The 18,005-nt window shown below is 40.3% G+C and overlaps 3 protein-coding genes across 14 annotated transcripts in view; 1 reads left to right on the plus strand and 2 right to left on the minus strand.

Annotated features, from left to right (window-relative positions):
- Positions 1-10,971, minus strand: part of LOC117601361 (serine/threonine-protein phosphatase 2B catalytic subunit 2) — a 116,165-nt gene extending 105,194 nt beyond the window's left edge. For 3 of the 12 annotated variants that reach the window (XM_034318023.2, XM_034318024.2, XM_034318022.2), the window contains exon 1: positions 9,962-10,968. In XM_034318023.2, the coding sequence (XP_034173914.1) occupies positions 9,962-10,013 (52 nt within the window). In that variant the 5' untranslated portion in view covers positions 10,014-10,968. Of the gene's footprint in view, positions 1-9,961 lie in introns of all 12 variants that reach the window. The other 9 variants (XM_034318019.2, XM_034318017.2, XM_034318018.2 and 6 more) reach the window with 5 other exon arrangements.
- Positions 10,972-11,593: 622 nt separating this feature from the next.
- GstS4 (glutathione S-transferase S4) lies at positions 11,594-17,931 on the minus strand. The gene is made up of 6 exons (XM_034318038.2): positions 17,795-17,931; positions 12,639-12,883; positions 12,418-12,566; positions 12,091-12,258; positions 11,871-12,016; positions 11,594-11,813 (listed from the first exon to the last, which is right to left on the minus strand). Exons 3-6 carry the CDS (start codon positions 12,554-12,556, stop codon positions 11,646-11,648), a joined length of 621 nt encoding a protein of 206 aa, XP_034173929.1. The 5' UTR covers positions 12,557-12,566; positions 12,639-12,883; positions 17,795-17,931; the 3' UTR covers positions 11,594-11,645.
- LOC117601368 (glutamyl aminopeptidase) lies at positions 12,882-17,274 on the plus strand. Its single transcript, XM_034318039.2, has 16 exons — positions 12,882-13,428; positions 13,493-13,746; positions 13,813-13,960; positions 14,023-14,293; positions 14,363-14,631; positions 14,723-14,857; positions 14,916-15,199; positions 15,265-15,353; positions 15,412-15,539; positions 15,724-15,927; positions 16,006-16,085; positions 16,160-16,308; positions 16,381-16,519; positions 16,741-16,854; positions 16,914-17,022; positions 17,079-17,274. The coding sequence occupies exons 1-16, from the start codon at positions 13,192-13,194 to the stop codon at positions 17,226-17,228; spliced, it is 2,760 nt and encodes a 919-aa protein (XP_034173930.2). The 5' UTR covers positions 12,882-13,191; the 3' UTR covers positions 17,229-17,274.
- Positions 17,932-18,005: the final 74 nt, after the last annotated feature.

Here is an 18,005-nt window from a genome sequence, read left to right on the forward strand (position 1 = left end):
GCTTTTTTTTTTTCCCAAGCCCCGACGTAAATACAGCCTGACCGCGGGGGACGAAGAGGGGTTGAAGAGAAGGAAAAAAAAAAGGAAAAACACCGGACATGGTGGTGTGTTATGAATAAGCTATTCTATGCGTTACTACGGGGTTGGCCGTGTGTATTGATCTGGCCACGGTGCCCCGCCTCTCTCTTTCTCTCTTCTCACCCCTTGCCACTTTGCACTCTCTCTCATTCCGTCTCTCTTCCACCGCGCTTTCCGCTTCCCTCTTCCATCTCGTTTTACCAGCCCGAAGGGAAACTCTTGACTGATCTAACATCCAGACGCGACCCACGTCCGTCTCTCTTTTTCTCTCCTCGAATAAGGGAAGACCGGGTAAAATTCGAGGACGATCGTTCACCTGTTGATGCGTGAACGCCGAAAGGGCCAGTGTCCTGGCACGACCTCGACTCGCTGAAGGAATAACGATTGGCCCTTTATGGAAAGCACCGGTCCTTTTCGTTAGGGTGAACGAAACTTGAAACGAGTAAATTATGCAACCTTCATCGGGATTGATTCGTTCACCCTCGCTGAACGAATGACGACTTGCGTTTACGAATGATGCTTCACGGCTGCGGAGCCTCTTGTGGCGAACCGATAATATCATTCTTTTGAAACTTTTCATGGAGATTTATCGAGGAATTCACCTTTTATTAATGTTGCGAATAATGCTCCGTGCAGGTGAGAATTTGTATCGTTTTATAATAAATTGATAATTATTCTTTTCACACTGCTAGTGGAGATTTAGGGATGTTTTCGGCAATTTTTAGTCGAAAAGAATCCAAGTACGAAATTCAACGAATGAAAAATATAATTATTGAAATACTAATAAAATAATAAATGCAAGAATGCAGCATCGATGAATCGCGAAACTATGACTTCGTTAAGGAAAGTTAACAGGAAGCTGGACGGACGTCCTGTAATCAGAAGATCAAAGTATGTAAACGAGAGCTTTCTATCCATTATTCACGCGGCAAGAATCAGATGTTAAGCTGCAGACATTTAATGGATACAAATGAAACAAGAGAGTCAGGATGTCTGTTTAAAATGATTAAAAGTATGAAGTATTTCAGAAACAGTATTTCGATAATTACCATCTGTGTAAACGTAAACTGGATATCAAAATTGCTTAATAAACTTCGGAATACGCGTGCTTTTAATTAGAACAGAATTTAGTGATCAGCTGTACAATCGGACTTTACAAAGGAAATCCATCATCTACTGGTAAATCTTCGGGAAGTTAGAAACTCTCCTGATATAACTTAAGGCGACCCCCCTCGTGTTTTAAGGGGTCTGGCAAGTTCGTGAACTTCGGATTACTATTTGTGGATAAAGAAATGCCGTAACGCATGGAGACGAAACGCAATAATGGCGATGCATAACGAATGCAATCGTCTTCAGGGCACCGGATCGGTTGCCACGCGTCGATTGGCTCCCGGCTAGGGAACCCAGGGTAGCCAACGGATAAAAAATAACAAAATAAGAACGGCTCGGTCGACGGAAATCCGGTACAATATCAATCATAGTGACCCCCTGTGGCTCGGGGGGCTTAGAATACGGCCACGGTATCCCCTGCCTGTCGTAAGAGGCGACTAAAAGGGAGAAGTAAAGGAACGAGTAAGATGAGTGGACTTAAAAGTACAGAAAGAGTGTGAGATTTAAAAGTACGGACAAATGTGAGTGGAATTAAAAATACAGAAGCATATAGCATAAATAATGTAATTAAAAATGGCGCGATAATGCGCGTGGCCGATAACTTTTCGTTGGGCAAAAAGGGACAGATCCAAGTCCCTAGATTACGCCACCCTCAATAGAGGGAAACTTATGAAGTGAAGTGAAGTCAATCATAGTGTCCGTTCGTTTAGTGTATTTTGTAATTTCAAATAAATTATTGAATATTCTAAAGCTTTTATCAGATTATTATGTTAATTATTTTAACGCTTTTATTAAATAATTAGATTTATAATATTTGCTGCGGGTAAACTTGGACTCCAAAGTCAGTGCTTTTTCACTAGACGAACAGACACTACAATATAAGAGATTCTTCTACTCATTTAATTAGAGATACTCGTATTAATTGCTCAGAATTATAGATAAAAGTAAAAAAAAAAGTACACAAATCACGAGCTAACTAAGACACGAGTATAGTCTCACGAGGGATACAGTTGTTTATTGTACGAGTCCAAGGAAAGATTAAATCCGCGAAAGGAAGGCGGTTCTGGCTCGCTTCGATCAGATATTATTCCGTGGGTTCGAAAAGCGGGCCACGTAATGAATTCGTACGCCCTTCGCCGATGGCCTGGTTTCATTGCGAACGCGACTTCATGCTATATAAAGGCTCAACCTTCTACAGGAGGCGAGGGTCGTCCGAGGTCGTCGAAGATTAGTCGTTGCTTCTTTGCGTGAACCTGAATTTTTTCGATTTGAAAATCCATTAGATTAATCCACGACTTATTCCATTTTTTTTTAATTTGCCACTAATTCTAATCGCCATCGTGAATCGACACACACGTGTACATACATGCAGGGGGCGAGATAGCTATAGGATGCACAATAAATGGATCCTCCATTTCTGATCTCTTTCATTTTCCACGCGCCTCTTCATCGTCAACGACACGTCTGGGTTAGGGCTTCTATTTTCGTGGACAAACGATTGGTCGATGGTGGCCTCTCAAGGGCTATCTCCTTGGCACAAAGGAGTTTGACGGTTCAGGAGATTCACTGAAATCGCCAAAGGTCGACTCCGACCGAAAAGAAATTTTATCGCCCTTCGATCGTTTCATTTAACTCTCGTGCGCCTTAGTAAGGTCAATTTTTCTATCCTGACAAATGCTTCTAAATATATTTGAAAGTGGTATGGAAAAAGAAAAGAAACATTTGTTCGGACAACGACGACGTTACCCGTTAATTTTGCCATTTTCTTGTTCGACAATTTTCTGAAGCTGAAGAAAATCCGGTTACAAAGGATTAACGAGAATCTTTTACGATATTCCGTCACGAAGGTGCTCAAACAAAGAACATTCTTCTCCCGTTCTCGTTTACCAGACAATGAAAGAAACGATGAAATTTCTCTGGTTTCATTCGAGAATCGTCAGGCGAATTTCTTTTTTTTATCCCCCACTGTTTTTCATCCTCGAGACAAATGTAAGGCAAAGAAATGGATTTCTGTTCGGTGAGAGACGATGAATGCCTCGCGATTTTAATTGAAGACGAGACACGGATGATAATTATCGTAATGGCGGATTCGAATCGGGGATGCGTTAATTGACGCAGTTCGTACATTGTAAGGAGGATGAAAATGAAAAAATTTTAGAATGCTCTCCGACCCTGATACATCGAAATCGGCGAATTGTCAAGCGGCTACTTACAAATGTGTCCACTTTTCAAAGAATTGTTAAGTACGAAGGTTTCGATAACGTACTCCGTAAGGACGAAAGAGAAAGAATCGCGTGTATAGGGTCGCAGGAATAAATCGGCGGTTCGGGTGGGCGGACAGGAAATTAAAACCCTCAATTAGCGCAACCTTGTAACCTTGTCAGCGAGTTTCTGCTGCCGCGAGAATCGATACACACCCCTGTAGAGGGGGGTTGCGTTCACCTTGCCGGATCACGTTAGCGAACGCTCGCGAGAAACAGAGAGAATCGACTTTCCGATTTAATCGTATTACATCGATATTTTCTAATCGTTTCAGGAAGACAATTATTTAACTGGCCTCTGCTACGAGAGAAAAAAACGGTCGTTTTCCTGCTACGGAGAGCAGCACGACAAACTGGTGCGTCCATCAGAGAACAATTTAACGAGCTGAATTGTGCCTCGTCGTAACAATTGAGAAAATATTCTTATCGATTTTATTGGCTTCTCAACCACACCAGTATGACAATTTTTTACATTCAGAGCACTTTAAATCTTAAGCTGCGATTGAAAACTTAGTTTCAAGTTTGCGTCGTATAGCAGGCACGGAAATTATTTCTGCCCCGACTATACAACACTATTACGATATTCCTCGATTCTCCAAAATTCCTGTCGTATCGTTTTGAATTACATCCAATACTTTCATGCTTGAAGAATCTTATGATCGCGCTGTATGTCTGACAATGAAGGGAACTATGAAGCTTACGGTCGTCGGTGGTTTAAAAGACGCGCGAAACGCGAGCGCGAACAGTGGAAGAGGGCACCCTGTTTATTTGTTCTTTCGTAAAGTCAACAAAAATTTCGCCGGCCCGGCACGAGCAACGAACGAACCAACAGTGGACGACGGTCGAGCCAAATGTAGTTGGCCGACCGGCCAAATGAGTTTGTGTCTATTATTACACTCCACCCAGCCGTGAGCCACGAGCCGCCACGGGCCTCGCTTATACTCTCTATGCTTCCTATACTAGTCAGCCACACGACTGCTGCTAGTATAGCAAAGCTAATCCTCGTCTCGTATTCACTTTCCTTCTTTCCCCCCCTTTTTTTTTTTATTTTTCATTTTCCTTTTAACCCGACCTACACGCTTGCCGTGGGACAGTTGAGAGAGTTAATTAAATTCAAACGCAAACGAACCCCTTGTTTCCAGTGACTTTCTTTTTTAATTTTGATTGATTCCTCGTGTCTTTTTCACGGTTTCATTATTTTTGAAGTAGGGAGAAATGAAAGGGGGATGATATTTTGCTGATTATTGAAAATTTCGATAACTATATAAAATCTAATGCTTGTGGAATAAATAGAGCTTATAAATTTTCAGTTTCTTTGTATATCAAGAGAATTGTATACAGGAGCTTATAATTGCAGCTAGTAGACAACACAATAAACAGAAATAAATGAAAGAACACCGGTAACCATCGAAGTCTTAATTAATTAAGACTTATAATGAATGTATATGCATATGCATAAGACGCATAGGGTGCGTCATGGATTTCCGCAAATCGAACAGACCTGGACGCGTTGTTTTAAATAGCTCGCCAAGAATACGTTTTTTATTCATCCCTCGCAATCATGACGTATCGTGATCGAGATAAATCTGTACATTCCTTCGATTTGAATCTACAAAACACCGTGCGACGAGACGTTTCAAGTTCGGCACTGTTTTATTTCTAACAATAAGATCAGAGGTGTTGCTATTGATTATCCATAGGTTATCGATATCGTATCATCGTTAACACCATCCCTACGTAATACGGATTAAAATCTACGTCACCTATAAGAAGAAAGAAAAACAGAGGGATTTATTTGACGAGAAATTAGGTCACAGATGCCGAAACACATTTCCCTCGTTATTATCACGATCTCTGTTTCGCTGACTACGTTTCGCGATCTTATCAAACGATGTGTACGCGTGGCGAACACGTGGCGGCTATATGTGTAATTAACATTCGCGAGAATTTGTGCGTGCATCCACCTCGGAGCTAGACGCTCGATGCTAGACAAAAGCAATAATAGACGGGTAAATTGATTAGCCCCGCCACGATGATAGACTGTTATCCGATTATCTATGTGAATCATCCGATGTGTACACGGTAATTTGTATCTTTCTTATACAGGAACAGGTTTCAGATTGTTCGATGTGCTGATTCGAGGACGCTGCCTCTATGATACGGTAGCTGATGGATTAAACTGATAAATTATGATGGGATCTGTTAATGCCTATGATTGTCACGATATATTTCTTTCCATTCCGTCTCACTATTTTCCTGATATTTGTTTACTTATCGTTGGATTAAATTATTTATTTCCGTGTATTATGTTGCAAATCTATTATGTATTTTTAATTTATTTCACACGTTGACAATTTTCCTTTAAATAATTTCCTAAGGTAGAAAACTGTACTTCTTCTCAATATTAAATTAAAAAAAAAAAATCATCCAACCAAGGATTAATTTTATTCTGTAAATTTGTTATACTTCTAAAGAAAATAATTGCATACAATATGAATGAAAAGCATCACATAACGATCAATTAAGATCCTACAACCGTAATCATTAATATTTACAATTAATCGTCTAAGATCGCAACAAGTTGAAATTCCATTGATAGAAGGAGAAAAGAAGAGTGACAAAAGATTTCCAGTGAAAAATCCTAATGAACCAGGTGTCCCCCGAGCGGAAAGGTGGACTGTGACGGGAATGGGTTCGGGGGAGATGTCGGAAAGCGATCGGCAAGTTGCTCGAGCAACGAAAATAGCTTCGGAAGGCAGGCATTATGAAGCTATGAAAATATTTATAGACCGCCACCGTTGGCAAATAATGACACACGGGGATCGTGGCGGCAGAATAGTTTCGCGTTTAATAAATAACGCGGGCACACAACGCGCTCGCTGTGCTCGCGTTACGTCGAATGATGCAAATCCTAGATTAATGCCCGGAATAATGCCCGTCGCTTGATTTGCGTACCGATATTCATCGCGAATATCAAATGAGATCGGTGACGTTAACTTATATGCATCGTGGAACGTTGTTTCGTACCTGCGCTGGAGATTCATTTATCGCTTTCTCGATCGTGATTAACAGTCGGATCAAATTATAAATCCAAGTCAATTTTCGTATTTAAATTTCAGAGCAAAAATACTTATGAAATCAGAAAAAAATAAAATATCAAACTTTTTATCGTTAACCCTTTCATTATTATGCAAAGTATTTACATTTAAAAATAACAATGGAAATTGCATTTTCCACCCCTGGATTTTTTATTATAATAAAATAGTAACCTTAAACATAAATTCTACGACAAACATAAAAAAATTGTTAAAAAATCTTCCACTTCTCTTCTATTCATAGCGTCTTCACTTTCATCGACAACGCACTCGATTAATCTTCTATAAAAAGGGAAAACAGAAAGATCGATAACGAGATAGAAAAAAAAGGTGAACACTGACAATACAATGAATTTCCATAAAGAGCAATTTATGCTTCGTAGTTGTACCATTATTTATGGAGTGTCAGTGGATGATGACACGAAAAGGGACTCGGTGAGAATGAACGTAAAAGGGTTAAGAAACGAGCCGAGAAGAGGGAAAGTAATAAACAGAAGTAGGGAAAGACGAATGATATCAGCGTGGCACGTACACTCTGCATATTTAATGCAATCAGAATGCATTGGGTCAAGAATAGAAAGGCGAGGGATGAAAATGGAATTTCTCTCCGGTACAAAAGAATAGAGCTCGGTGAACGTGATCTTTATTATCGGTAGAGGCCCGATTTCCGTGGAACCTGCTGCAAATACATACATTCCGTTTGAATAGAACGTAAAGTTGGTTCGCGCGTGAAAGGAAATCTAAATGGACCGACGTCGTTAAGAAGAGGAATGGTTCTAGCTACTTCTTAACCTTCTATCCGCGTAGAATCGAAACGTTATTCTTTCTTTCTTAGCTCGCGTAGAAAAGGTGCGATTATCTAGCTCGTACAATCGTGCTTGCGTAATGTCATTAAGCGAAAGCCTCGAGCGTATCGTAAGCTCTTTGATTTCATTATAAATACGCTCGCGAACGGCTGAAAACGCTCCGAGTGTATAAGGTACGATTTGACCAACGCGAGTGTGATACTTGAAAGGCTTGACCAGTGTGTTTCGCGATGAAACGAAATAGGAGGTTTAAAAGAAACGCGTACAGTGTGAAAATTGCAAACGGAGCTTTTATGGAGGATTAAGTTCCACTAAAATAGAATAATAAATAAATTAATGAGTACCTATTTTAATGAGCACTAAAGAGTCAATTAATCCTATAAAATTAATTAATATTAAATCCTATTAAAATTAATGTAACTTTGAATATCTGAATGAAAGGGTTAATATTCCCTATTCTCCTCCTCCTTCAAATATAAAACTGTGCAAATTGAATAGAAAAATAAAAATTTCTCGATACAGTGAAAGAAACAGTGAATACAGTGCAGCCGGTGAATACAAAATGGCACGGAAGACCGGAAGCTGTGCGAATGCAACCGTACCAAAAGCCATCGCGACAGATGCGTCAGCTGTGCAACGTAATTTCCATACTGACTGGCACACACGGCTCGATGAACGGCCGAGAAATAGAAGTCAACGTATAACTTAACCCTAACTTGACCTCGAGCGTTTCCACCATTCGCGATGCAACTGCAATTCTATGCGCAAACTGTGCGAATACGAAAGTACAGACAGAAAGTGCGTATAAAACTGGCATCGAACATGATCCGACGAGAGAACAGAAAGGAACAATTATGGTGAAAAAATAATTAAATAGGGGTAGTTGTACGGTATTATAAAGAATTATTTATCTGTTGGTTAATTAAAAGGAAGGAGGTCGCGAAGGCGACGACATAGAAACGCGGCAATTCGGAGCGCAATCACGAATGAAGATCGCTCGTCGGGATCACAAGAGGCCCGTTAAAAATCGTTAATCGTCGAGCACGCTTGGAGATATTCCAAATTACCATATCCGCGTCACGACAATGAGTTATATTCGGTAGTTGATAGTTCGCGGTCGTACGCGTGACCGCGACGACGGCTATTTTTGTACCATTTCATCTTACGCGTACCGATTGTCAATTCGTTCCTGCACGTACACCTCGAAATCTATGAACGCGAAACACGATACTGTATCAAGATCGTTTCACACAATCAATGGAAACGACATATGTACGGACAAATATTCAACATTCTATTTTCTTTCTATTCTTAATTATTTGATTAAAATTAAATTTGAAATGAAAAATGTTGATAAGAAAGAGATTTTAAATGATAAAATGGAGAATAATGTTTAGAGTAGCGAAAAAAGTAGATCAGGTTTCGGAGGGAGAAAGAAAAACACGCGGAGGGCGCCACGTAATAAAGGTCAACGACCCCAAGTACCACCTGTACGTCCTGCACCAGTTCCCCTTTCTAATGTGGGTCAGTACGCTTCCTCGAATAAAAAGGGTACATTTGAATAGTAATAATGCTATTATAATTCCAATCAAAACAAATTACTACGAACCTGCACAAAAATCGATAAACATCTGTTTAATTGCAAATATAGGTCATTAAAACTCGGTACCATCTGATGCATTGATTGCTTTGCAAAAGATAACTGGATTAGTTTAATAAAAAAGGTAACGATCGTAATTGTTCGAAGGAGAAATGCAAATGAACCGGTTTCCAACGGGCCTGCGAAATCTGGCGCGTACGCCAATGGTCGTTTCTCTCTGGCTAAACACGTATTTACATCGGACACGCATTAGCGCACGTATATACACGCGAGCCGGTCAGCTGTTCGAACGACGACGTCCAGACGCGAAATCCTCGAAAGCGGCATGCCGCGTCCTCGAGACGATTCCGTTCCTCGACCTCGTGGAAACGAGGCTAACCGCGCGCGAGCCGCACGGCTCTACGAACGAGAAGATGGCGGGGGAGGCGGGGTTGACGTGCAAAACGCAAATTAGGTTAGGTTGCTTCGCGCGAGTGATAAATTGAGAAACACTAATCGAACGATGGTAGAATAAGATTCCAATTGATCTGTTTGTGAAATTTTGTAAATAAAAGAAGCGTACGGGACGTGAGGGTGGAAAAGCATGGCTTGAAGGGTCAATGAGAATGCTGGCAGGTCGATAGCAATGGCGCCGCGAAGCCACGAAGAAAATCAATCCTGTACGACACGCGAGGTGTTTTGACGTGTCTACTTTACTCTCGTTTCGTTTTCCAAACGACACAATTCGATGTTTCCTTCTGATGATTTGATTTTAGTATAAGAGAGTGCATATTGTTTGAAATCAGGTGTAAAGCAAAACGCGTCGCGAAATACGTGGAACACTGACGTACCGACCGAGGTGGCCGGAAAAGACGAAGCCGCAGGGCCACGCATACGTATACATAAGTTAAGATCGCGTCGTACACTGATGTATACGCACGTACGAGGTAAGGTCGTATCGCGTAACTCCATGCAACGATACCAGCGAAAAATCGTGATTGACAGAGAAAATTTATACGTTGTTTCACTTACTTTTGATCACCCGTTCCGTCGTGGAGAGCTTCTGCGAGTTGTTCGAGGTCATGCTGTATCAGGATAGTTGACGGGTGGGCGCCGGCCTCTCGCTCTCTTTTTCTGCACGATCTTGACTATTTCTCTTCTCACTTTCTCTTCGCGGGTCGCAGGATCGTCTCTCTCCCACTCTTTTGCCGTGTCACTCTGTCACTGTTTTTTTTTCTCTTCTTTCTCTAGCCGTAGTTACTCGCGCGAGGTAACACCTTCCTCTCGTACGGGGGGTTGGGTGGAAGGAGAGGGCGGTATTTTCACCTCGAGAGCCCGGCGCGGCACACACACATACACACGCACGGAGTGGGGGAGGGAGGAGACGGGGGTCGGAGAGGTGACGGAAGTTATCGCACGATGCGGCACATCGGTGGCTCCGAAGCGTTGTTCATTGGGCGTTTGCAGAGTGAGAAATTATTCTACCGTGTCCCTCTCGCTCCCCGTGTATTTACTACACCGACCGACCAGTATTCCTCTTCTCCTCTTGTTTCTCCCTCGCGCTCTCTCTCTCTTTCCCTTTCTCTCTCTCTCTCTCGCTCTCCCTCTGCCCGACAAAAGGTACCACCAACGCCTTTTGCGGGGCGAGTAACTGGATCGCTGGACCACGCGAGCTGCACAGCCCGCACGACGGGGACTCGCAACCGCGGTACCACCACACGACCAGCACAAACGAATCTCCGGTATACGATAGCCGTAAAGTGACGACTTTCAATACCGACAAGGTGGAGGACAACGACAACGATCGCGGCGTGAGCACAGGGCGAACAATCACGACCACGACAACGACAACGACGGCTACGGCGGCGGCGAAGACGACGGCGACGACACCGTAATGACGAGCACCGCGACACGAAACCGTGACACCGACACCCACGGTCGAAAACACCACGCCGCTAAATTCTACTACAAGATGTCTGTCTGTCTGGCTCTCCGCGGCGCGCACACTGACGGCTCCGCGACTACGAGACACTCGCGCAGCTCTCACGCGCAGCGATCATTCGAGAGCGCTGATTGGCCACGCGGCCGCCAGTTGCCGCCACTCGCGAACTAAATGGCGGCGCCACTTACCACTATGCTCAATCGCCTCGTAATTCAAATTACTTAAAATTCGCTTCCTTCAAGAAATGAACTTTGATCTTTAATTTTATTTAAATATATGTGAGATTATGTAAGTATGCGATACTTTCATCCTGCTGTTAATACTCTATTCTGGTTCTTACTGAAATTTTATCCTGAAATCCTTTTATATGATTGCATTATTTTATGTATTAAGCAAGTATGGCTACTAGAAATGAAAAGTACAGAAAAATAGCCTCACTTTTACGTTTTACAGTTTCATATTAAAAAGCTGTTTTAAAATTGTATTCCTATCGCCATCTAGTGACGGAGGTGTTGAATAACGAAATAAACAATTACGCTTTTTAAAATTCTGTTTCTAGAATGAGTTGCTTGCGTTAAAAGGCATAAACATTGTTGATTTTACGGAAAAACGTAATTTTCTTATTAATTTTCTCGCGCACTGTCAGGTGGCGCCAGCGATACTATTTTCAAAGCAGGCACCTGTATTTGAAATGAAAAACAATAAAAATAGTAGTTTTACAAAACATTCAATTTATTTAAATGCGTGGGCCCCAAAGTCTGTTTTATCAAGCATTTATATTTCAGTTTTCGGTCTTGTTTGTACCCATTCTTTGATACCTGGTAATTCTAAAACTTTCTGTCTGAGAGATTTTAGATTCGGCGTATCTTTTGTAATATCAGCTTCATAAGCTATACTCAGGGAATCCGAAATAGCAGCGAAGAAGAGATCAGCATAACTCAACTGAAATTTTAAAAAAAGTCACTAAATATTAAATTCAATTCAATGAATAATTCTCACCTGACCACCATAAAAGTACCCTCCATTGTTTTTCACCAATTCTTCGAGTTTATTTAAATAAAATGGTATCACTTTCGTCATTACTTCGACTTTTCTTTTGGCTTTCAAAACCGGATCGGCTTCTCTGTAGTATTGCGATACCGTCACTGGAAAAAGGATGAGACTTATCATTGAATTTGTAAAGAAATCAATTTACAGGAGGAAAGAGATCAATATTTACGCCTCCTGAAGTCGTGAAGAGCATTCGCTACAGCATCGATTTGCAGCGCATCCAAATCGGTTTTGCCGAGGAGATTAAATTGTTTGGCCAGGTAACGGCAAACAGGCAACGTTTGCGAGTAAACTTTGCCATCGATTTCCAGCGTGGGTAGCTGACCGAATGGAGTAGCTGAAAAAAAAAACATTAAAAAATCAGTAATTTATCAAATTTCCGTTATTAACATATTCGCATTAACGTGGTATTATGATAAGCAGTTTAACACATCCACTGCAGGCTGAAATATTCTCCAGGCCTAATTATTTTCAAGTTAAAAAGCAAATACTTTACTTGGCTTCAAGTTGGTCCATTCTTGGGAACCAATATCCAGTCGAACGTCCTGGAATTTAACACCACCATAACTGAGGAGAAACCTAATCGGTTCTCCCAGTCCCATCACATTAAAATATACCAATTTATAACTCGTCATCGTCACTAATCTAAAAAATAAAAATATAGAAAGTAACACTATTTTGATTTAAGAAAAATTGAAGTTTCAAGTTTAAACGTACCGTACACTCGAATGCAACGCTACTTCACCGCAGACTAACTTGTCTCCCACAGTTATGTAACAATTATACGTCTCCCTCCTCCGTAATCCAGGTTTCTTATATCTTTCTCTTATATGAAAGGTTCTCTTTATTAGTGAATTGTCATGAAGATTCTGATTGGCCTACAACTTCGAAGTATGCCATTCCATCCCACTCTCTTCACTGCTTTCACTTCGGAACAGACACCAATTGTTCCAGTATGTAATCTAACAACATACTCTGGTTATTGACATCAATCCATCCTTCCATGAAATTGTTGATCAATAATATAAAATCTCATATTTCATTTTTATAAAGTGATTTTCATATGCAATATGAAGTAAGCTATAAGTACAGTAATTTGACTGTGAAATGGTTAACCAATATCAATACAATTTCATTTCGAAATTAAAAAAACTCCATGAAGTTTGAAATTTTGACAAATAAAAAGATCCACTTGTTAACTTCTGCTCTGTGAGCTAAGACGATAAGAAAACTGCTCTGTGGAACAAGGAGTCCCTGTTCCATAAGCGAAATGGCCAATTGGAAGTTTATCTTAATTGCAATAATTTTAATGAAGCTAAGGAATTTTCATACGATCAGTGGTAAAGTAACTCATAGTAATTTAGATCGATATTACAACGAATCCATGGACATCGAGAAACGATTGCCCGAAGATGTAATACCTAAAAGATACGTAATTGCAGTATCACCTGATTTCAAAAAGGATCAATTCCACGGATATATTCGTATTGATATCGAATTACAGAAGGTCAGTGATTTCCTTGATGGAAGAATTTTAAACATACATTTTAACTAGTTTATTTATATTAAAGCCTCAAGATTACATCGTTTTGCATTCGAAAGATCTAACCATATCATCGACGCAATTGGATTCGCAAAGAACGCAAACGGAAGTTCGACTGAGGTCCATTATTCCAGTAAAGAAGCAGGAAATGTTGATTATCAAACCGGATAGAAAGATTCCTTCAGGAGAATATTTTTTAAAAATGAATTACACTGGAAGTTTAACAGGGAAGATTATTGGATTCTACCTGAGTACTTATGTCAACATCAATCAATCCATTAGGTGCTGAATTACTTTATAAAACATTATAAAAAATTCTATATTTAAATAATTGATTTTTTTTGGTAGAAAATTAGCAGTGACTCAATTTGAGCCAACTTATGCTAGAACCGCGTTTCCGTGCTTCGACGAGCCAAGCTTCAAATCCGAATTCGTCATTAGCATAGTTCATCAAAAGAAATCGTCGTATCGCGTAATGTCTAACATGCCGATTGCAGTAAGTTGGTCATTAAAAAGCAAAGAATATTAGGAAAATTCTGTAGAGTCATTATTTTACAGGAAGAAGGGCCGATGGACAATGATAGTAACAAAAAGATCACGTTTTTCAAACCTACACCTCCAATGTCCACCTATCTTGTTGCTTTCATTATCAGTGATTTTGAGTGTGTGGGGACTAATTTGAGTCTGTTGAATGGAAGTAAAATACCACTGTCTGTTTGTACAAGATCTATGTATAGAAATAAAACAAAGTTTGCATTGGATGTTGGGATTCGAGCGATGGAGTATTACTTAAAGATCCTGCAGGTTGATTACCCGTTACTGAAACTAGGTAATGATGAAAGTAAGTCGAAATGATGAAAGTACTTGCCAATTATCAATTACCAACTATTAACTACAGACCTGGTCGCCGTACCCGATTTTTCCGCCGGTGCGATGGAAAACTGGGGTCTGGTCACATTTCGCGAAACAGAATTACTACAGAACGAGAACACTAGCTCCTGCTTAAACACCAAAAGCGTTAGCTTAACGATAGCCCATGAATTGGCGCACATGTGGTTCGGTAATCTGGTCACTATGAAATGGTGGAACCATCTATGGTTGAACGAAGGATTCGCAACCTACATGGAGTACATGGCTGTGGATTTTCTATTTCCTGAATGGAATCTGGTCTATCACCTTCGAAGTTATAGAACATTGAAAGCAAGAACTTAAAATCTACAGTATAAATAAGCGAAATGTTCCCTCTTTTTTCTATTAGATGGATTGTTTTCCAATATACACCAAATATGTATCCATGAAACAGGACAGCAAAGTACGCGCTCATCCCATCGTGAAACGCGTTGAAGATCCTGAAGAGATCGAAGAAACGTTTGACAGAATTTCGTATCAAAAAGTGAGAGGCACTTTGGTAGGCAATCAGTATGAAAAGACTATTAAGCAATTTTGATTAGGCTGCAGCAGTGATCCGGATGTTAGAAGACGCTATTGGCAGTTCAAAATTCATCCGCGCCATCAGAAAGTACCTTCAAATGTATCAATTTCAAAATGCAGAATCTCAAGAGCTCTTCGAGATTCTGCAGAATAAGACGCGAATCGTCATTGACATCGCCGATTTTATGAACCGATGGACCAAGTTCCCAGGATTTCCGGTGGTCAACGTCCGCCAAGATAAAGCTGCCTTTCAGCTTTCGCGTGGACGATTTTCAATTAGCAGGAAATTCCAGCCAACGATCGAGTAATTTAAATAAATAACAATTGGAACATTCCGAAATTCTGATGGAACATCGTTTTTGTTTACAGCGACGGAAGCTGGACGATTCCCCTGAAATACGTAACGAGCCGAAGGGATGGTGTCAAGTTGGACTGGTTCCTCGCAAATTTCTCTTGCGGTAATCACGGCGTCTATAAATAATTCCGACCCCTTCGTTAACGCGAACTCGATTGCAGTGGAGTTGTCAGTGGAAAAGCCGGTGAATTGGATTAAGCTGAATCACGATTCGATCGGGTACTACATTGTGAATTACACGAGAGATGCTTGGTACGCGTTCAGCAATTTATTGTCCCACGATCATCGAGTACGTTTCACCGCCATTCATAAATCAATCATACGAAATGTATTAGATCGTTGCGGATGAAATAACCGATTTATCCAGAGAAAACATCCTCTACATTCTTTTCAAGCTACACGTCAATCCAAATTAATAATAACAATGACCCGGAATTATTAATATTAATTGCTGTCTTTTGGAATGATCACAGATATTGAGCACCATGAATAGAGCAGACTTGTTGCACGACGCTTTTCTTTTAGCAGAAGCCACCGAATTGCATTATCATGTGGTCATGAACTTAACTTCTTATCTGGCGAAGGAGACCGCTTATCAGCCATGGGCCGTAGCCGCCGAATGGTTCGAGCAAATGAACCGATTGCTTGGTGGAACTCGTGTAATTCATCGCTTTCAGGTGACACATAATCAACCTAGTGGTCCCACCAAAAAGAAAATTTGAAAATACATATATTTCTTTTTTACAAATCATTAGTCTTATGCACGAAGTCTCATTGATAGAGTTTATAGAGAAATCGGATGGCACAGTCATGCTGAAGATACGTTCGCCGACAGGTCAGTTGAAGTTTTATCGATACCTTCGATCGGTGTAAAAATAATAAGAAAATCTATTACCGATTCGTTTCAAGAGAATTTCGTATACTGATATTGAAGGCAGCTTGCACGGTTGGTCATGATCATTGTCTAGAAACGGCCGGAAGGAAGCTGAGGAACTTTCTATGGAAGAAAGATGCTCGACCGTTGCCAGTTGATATTCGGTCTATCGTCTATTCGTTCGGTGAGGGAAAAATATTTCATAAATATTTTCCACCCTCTTGTCTTTATTATTCACGATACGATGCCTTGATAGGCCTTGTCACGCTGTCGGACGAGGTTGGATCAATATTTGAAAACATGTCGCGGTTACTCGGGAAAGAGACCGACGCACAGGAAAGGGAACGTCTGATGTTTGGACTGACCGGCTTCCAGGACAAAGATATTCTTAATCGGTTGGTCAACGCGCAGTTCCCTCGCTTTTAGACTAACAGGGTGCTAATTGCCTTTCATATAATTGCTTCCTTTGTTACTTTTTATCTTACCCATTTTCGCCTTGAAATTATACCCTTTGTATACCAAAATTCTAATTTCAAGAATATCTCCCTTGTAAAAATTACAGCAGCTCTTTCAGATGGTATATTTCAAGAAAAGTATAATTTTAATGACATTTTAGGTATCTTCAAAAAGCAATGGATGAAGGTTTCATTCGCAAGCAAGATTTCCCCGAGGTGTTGATCAAAATCGCGCTGAATCCTGTAGGATTGGACATCGCGTGGACTTTCGTGCAGTATGATCCCCCAAAACGTACAAAAAGTATAAAATAAAGTTTTCATATATTCCTATCAGATTACGATTGAATGATCTCGTTGTGAAATACCAAGCGTACGAGCATATCTTAGGAAAGATCATCAGTGGTGTTGTCTCATTGTTTAAAGATCGTCAAAGGCTACAAGAGGTAATTCTTTCTTCGTGAACAAGTTTGTAAGTCAGTTTAACAGTGTCGTTTTACAGGCAAGACAATTTTTTCTGAAACACTCTGATCTCAGAATCACGGAGACTACGAAGAGAAACGCCATCGAGGAAATCGAGGATAGTATCAGTTGGCTGGATGCGAATGTGCAGAGCATCGCGGAATGGCTAACAGCGAATGATTTTAATTAATCATTTTATTGTTAATTATCATATGTATATGAAAGGAAAAATGAAAGAAAACAATGGTAATTCGATTTTTCACTGTCGATCACGATATCTGAGAATAATATTTAACTAACGGGAATGTTCGTGTGTATTCTGGAATCTATTATCTGTGACGATTAACACAGCGAGATGTTTGAAGATACGCATTCCGCTATCTTCTTTAGCTATTGTCCAGTTAACGGTATTTTTAGTAAATATTTCATGGATACTTTACTCTAGATAATTATAATATATCTACAGTAGATCAAGAAAATAATGGCACTAATTAAATGAAAATTTTCCAAATACCACCAATCACCATCGAAGCCATTTTTTTTGGCTTGCATTTTACTGGTCAGTATTTTAATCCCTTTTGGTCAGTATTTAAATATGAAGAGTCAGTGTTTAAATCCTTTGATCAGTATCCTTCCATACTGACCATTCGCTATTTATGTACTAACCTAACCTAACCTAACCTGCTAACGTTTAGTATGTTTATACTGACCATTTTGGTAATAAAATACTGACCGAAAGTTGATTTATATACTGACCATTTAATTTGTTGCCTTTTTTTTATGGTCGACGATTATCTTCTCTGAACGCACGAAGAAAACAAGCTGATCGATTAAAACTCCCTACGCAACTTCGAGCCATTGATCAGTTATCAGTCGAGTGATTAGACAGCGCGGTTCGCCGATGAATCTTAAAGCCGCCTCTCCAAGTGTCCGCGAAGAGGAATCATGAATGTCGGTACTTAAAAAC

The sequence above is a fragment of the Osmia lignaria genome, chromosome 6 (genome assembly GCF_051020975.1).
Source record: "Osmia lignaria lignaria isolate PbOS001 chromosome 6, iyOsmLign1, whole genome shotgun sequence".
NCBI classification, from domain to species: domain Eukaryota; kingdom Metazoa; phylum Arthropoda; class Insecta; order Hymenoptera; family Megachilidae; genus Osmia; species Osmia lignaria.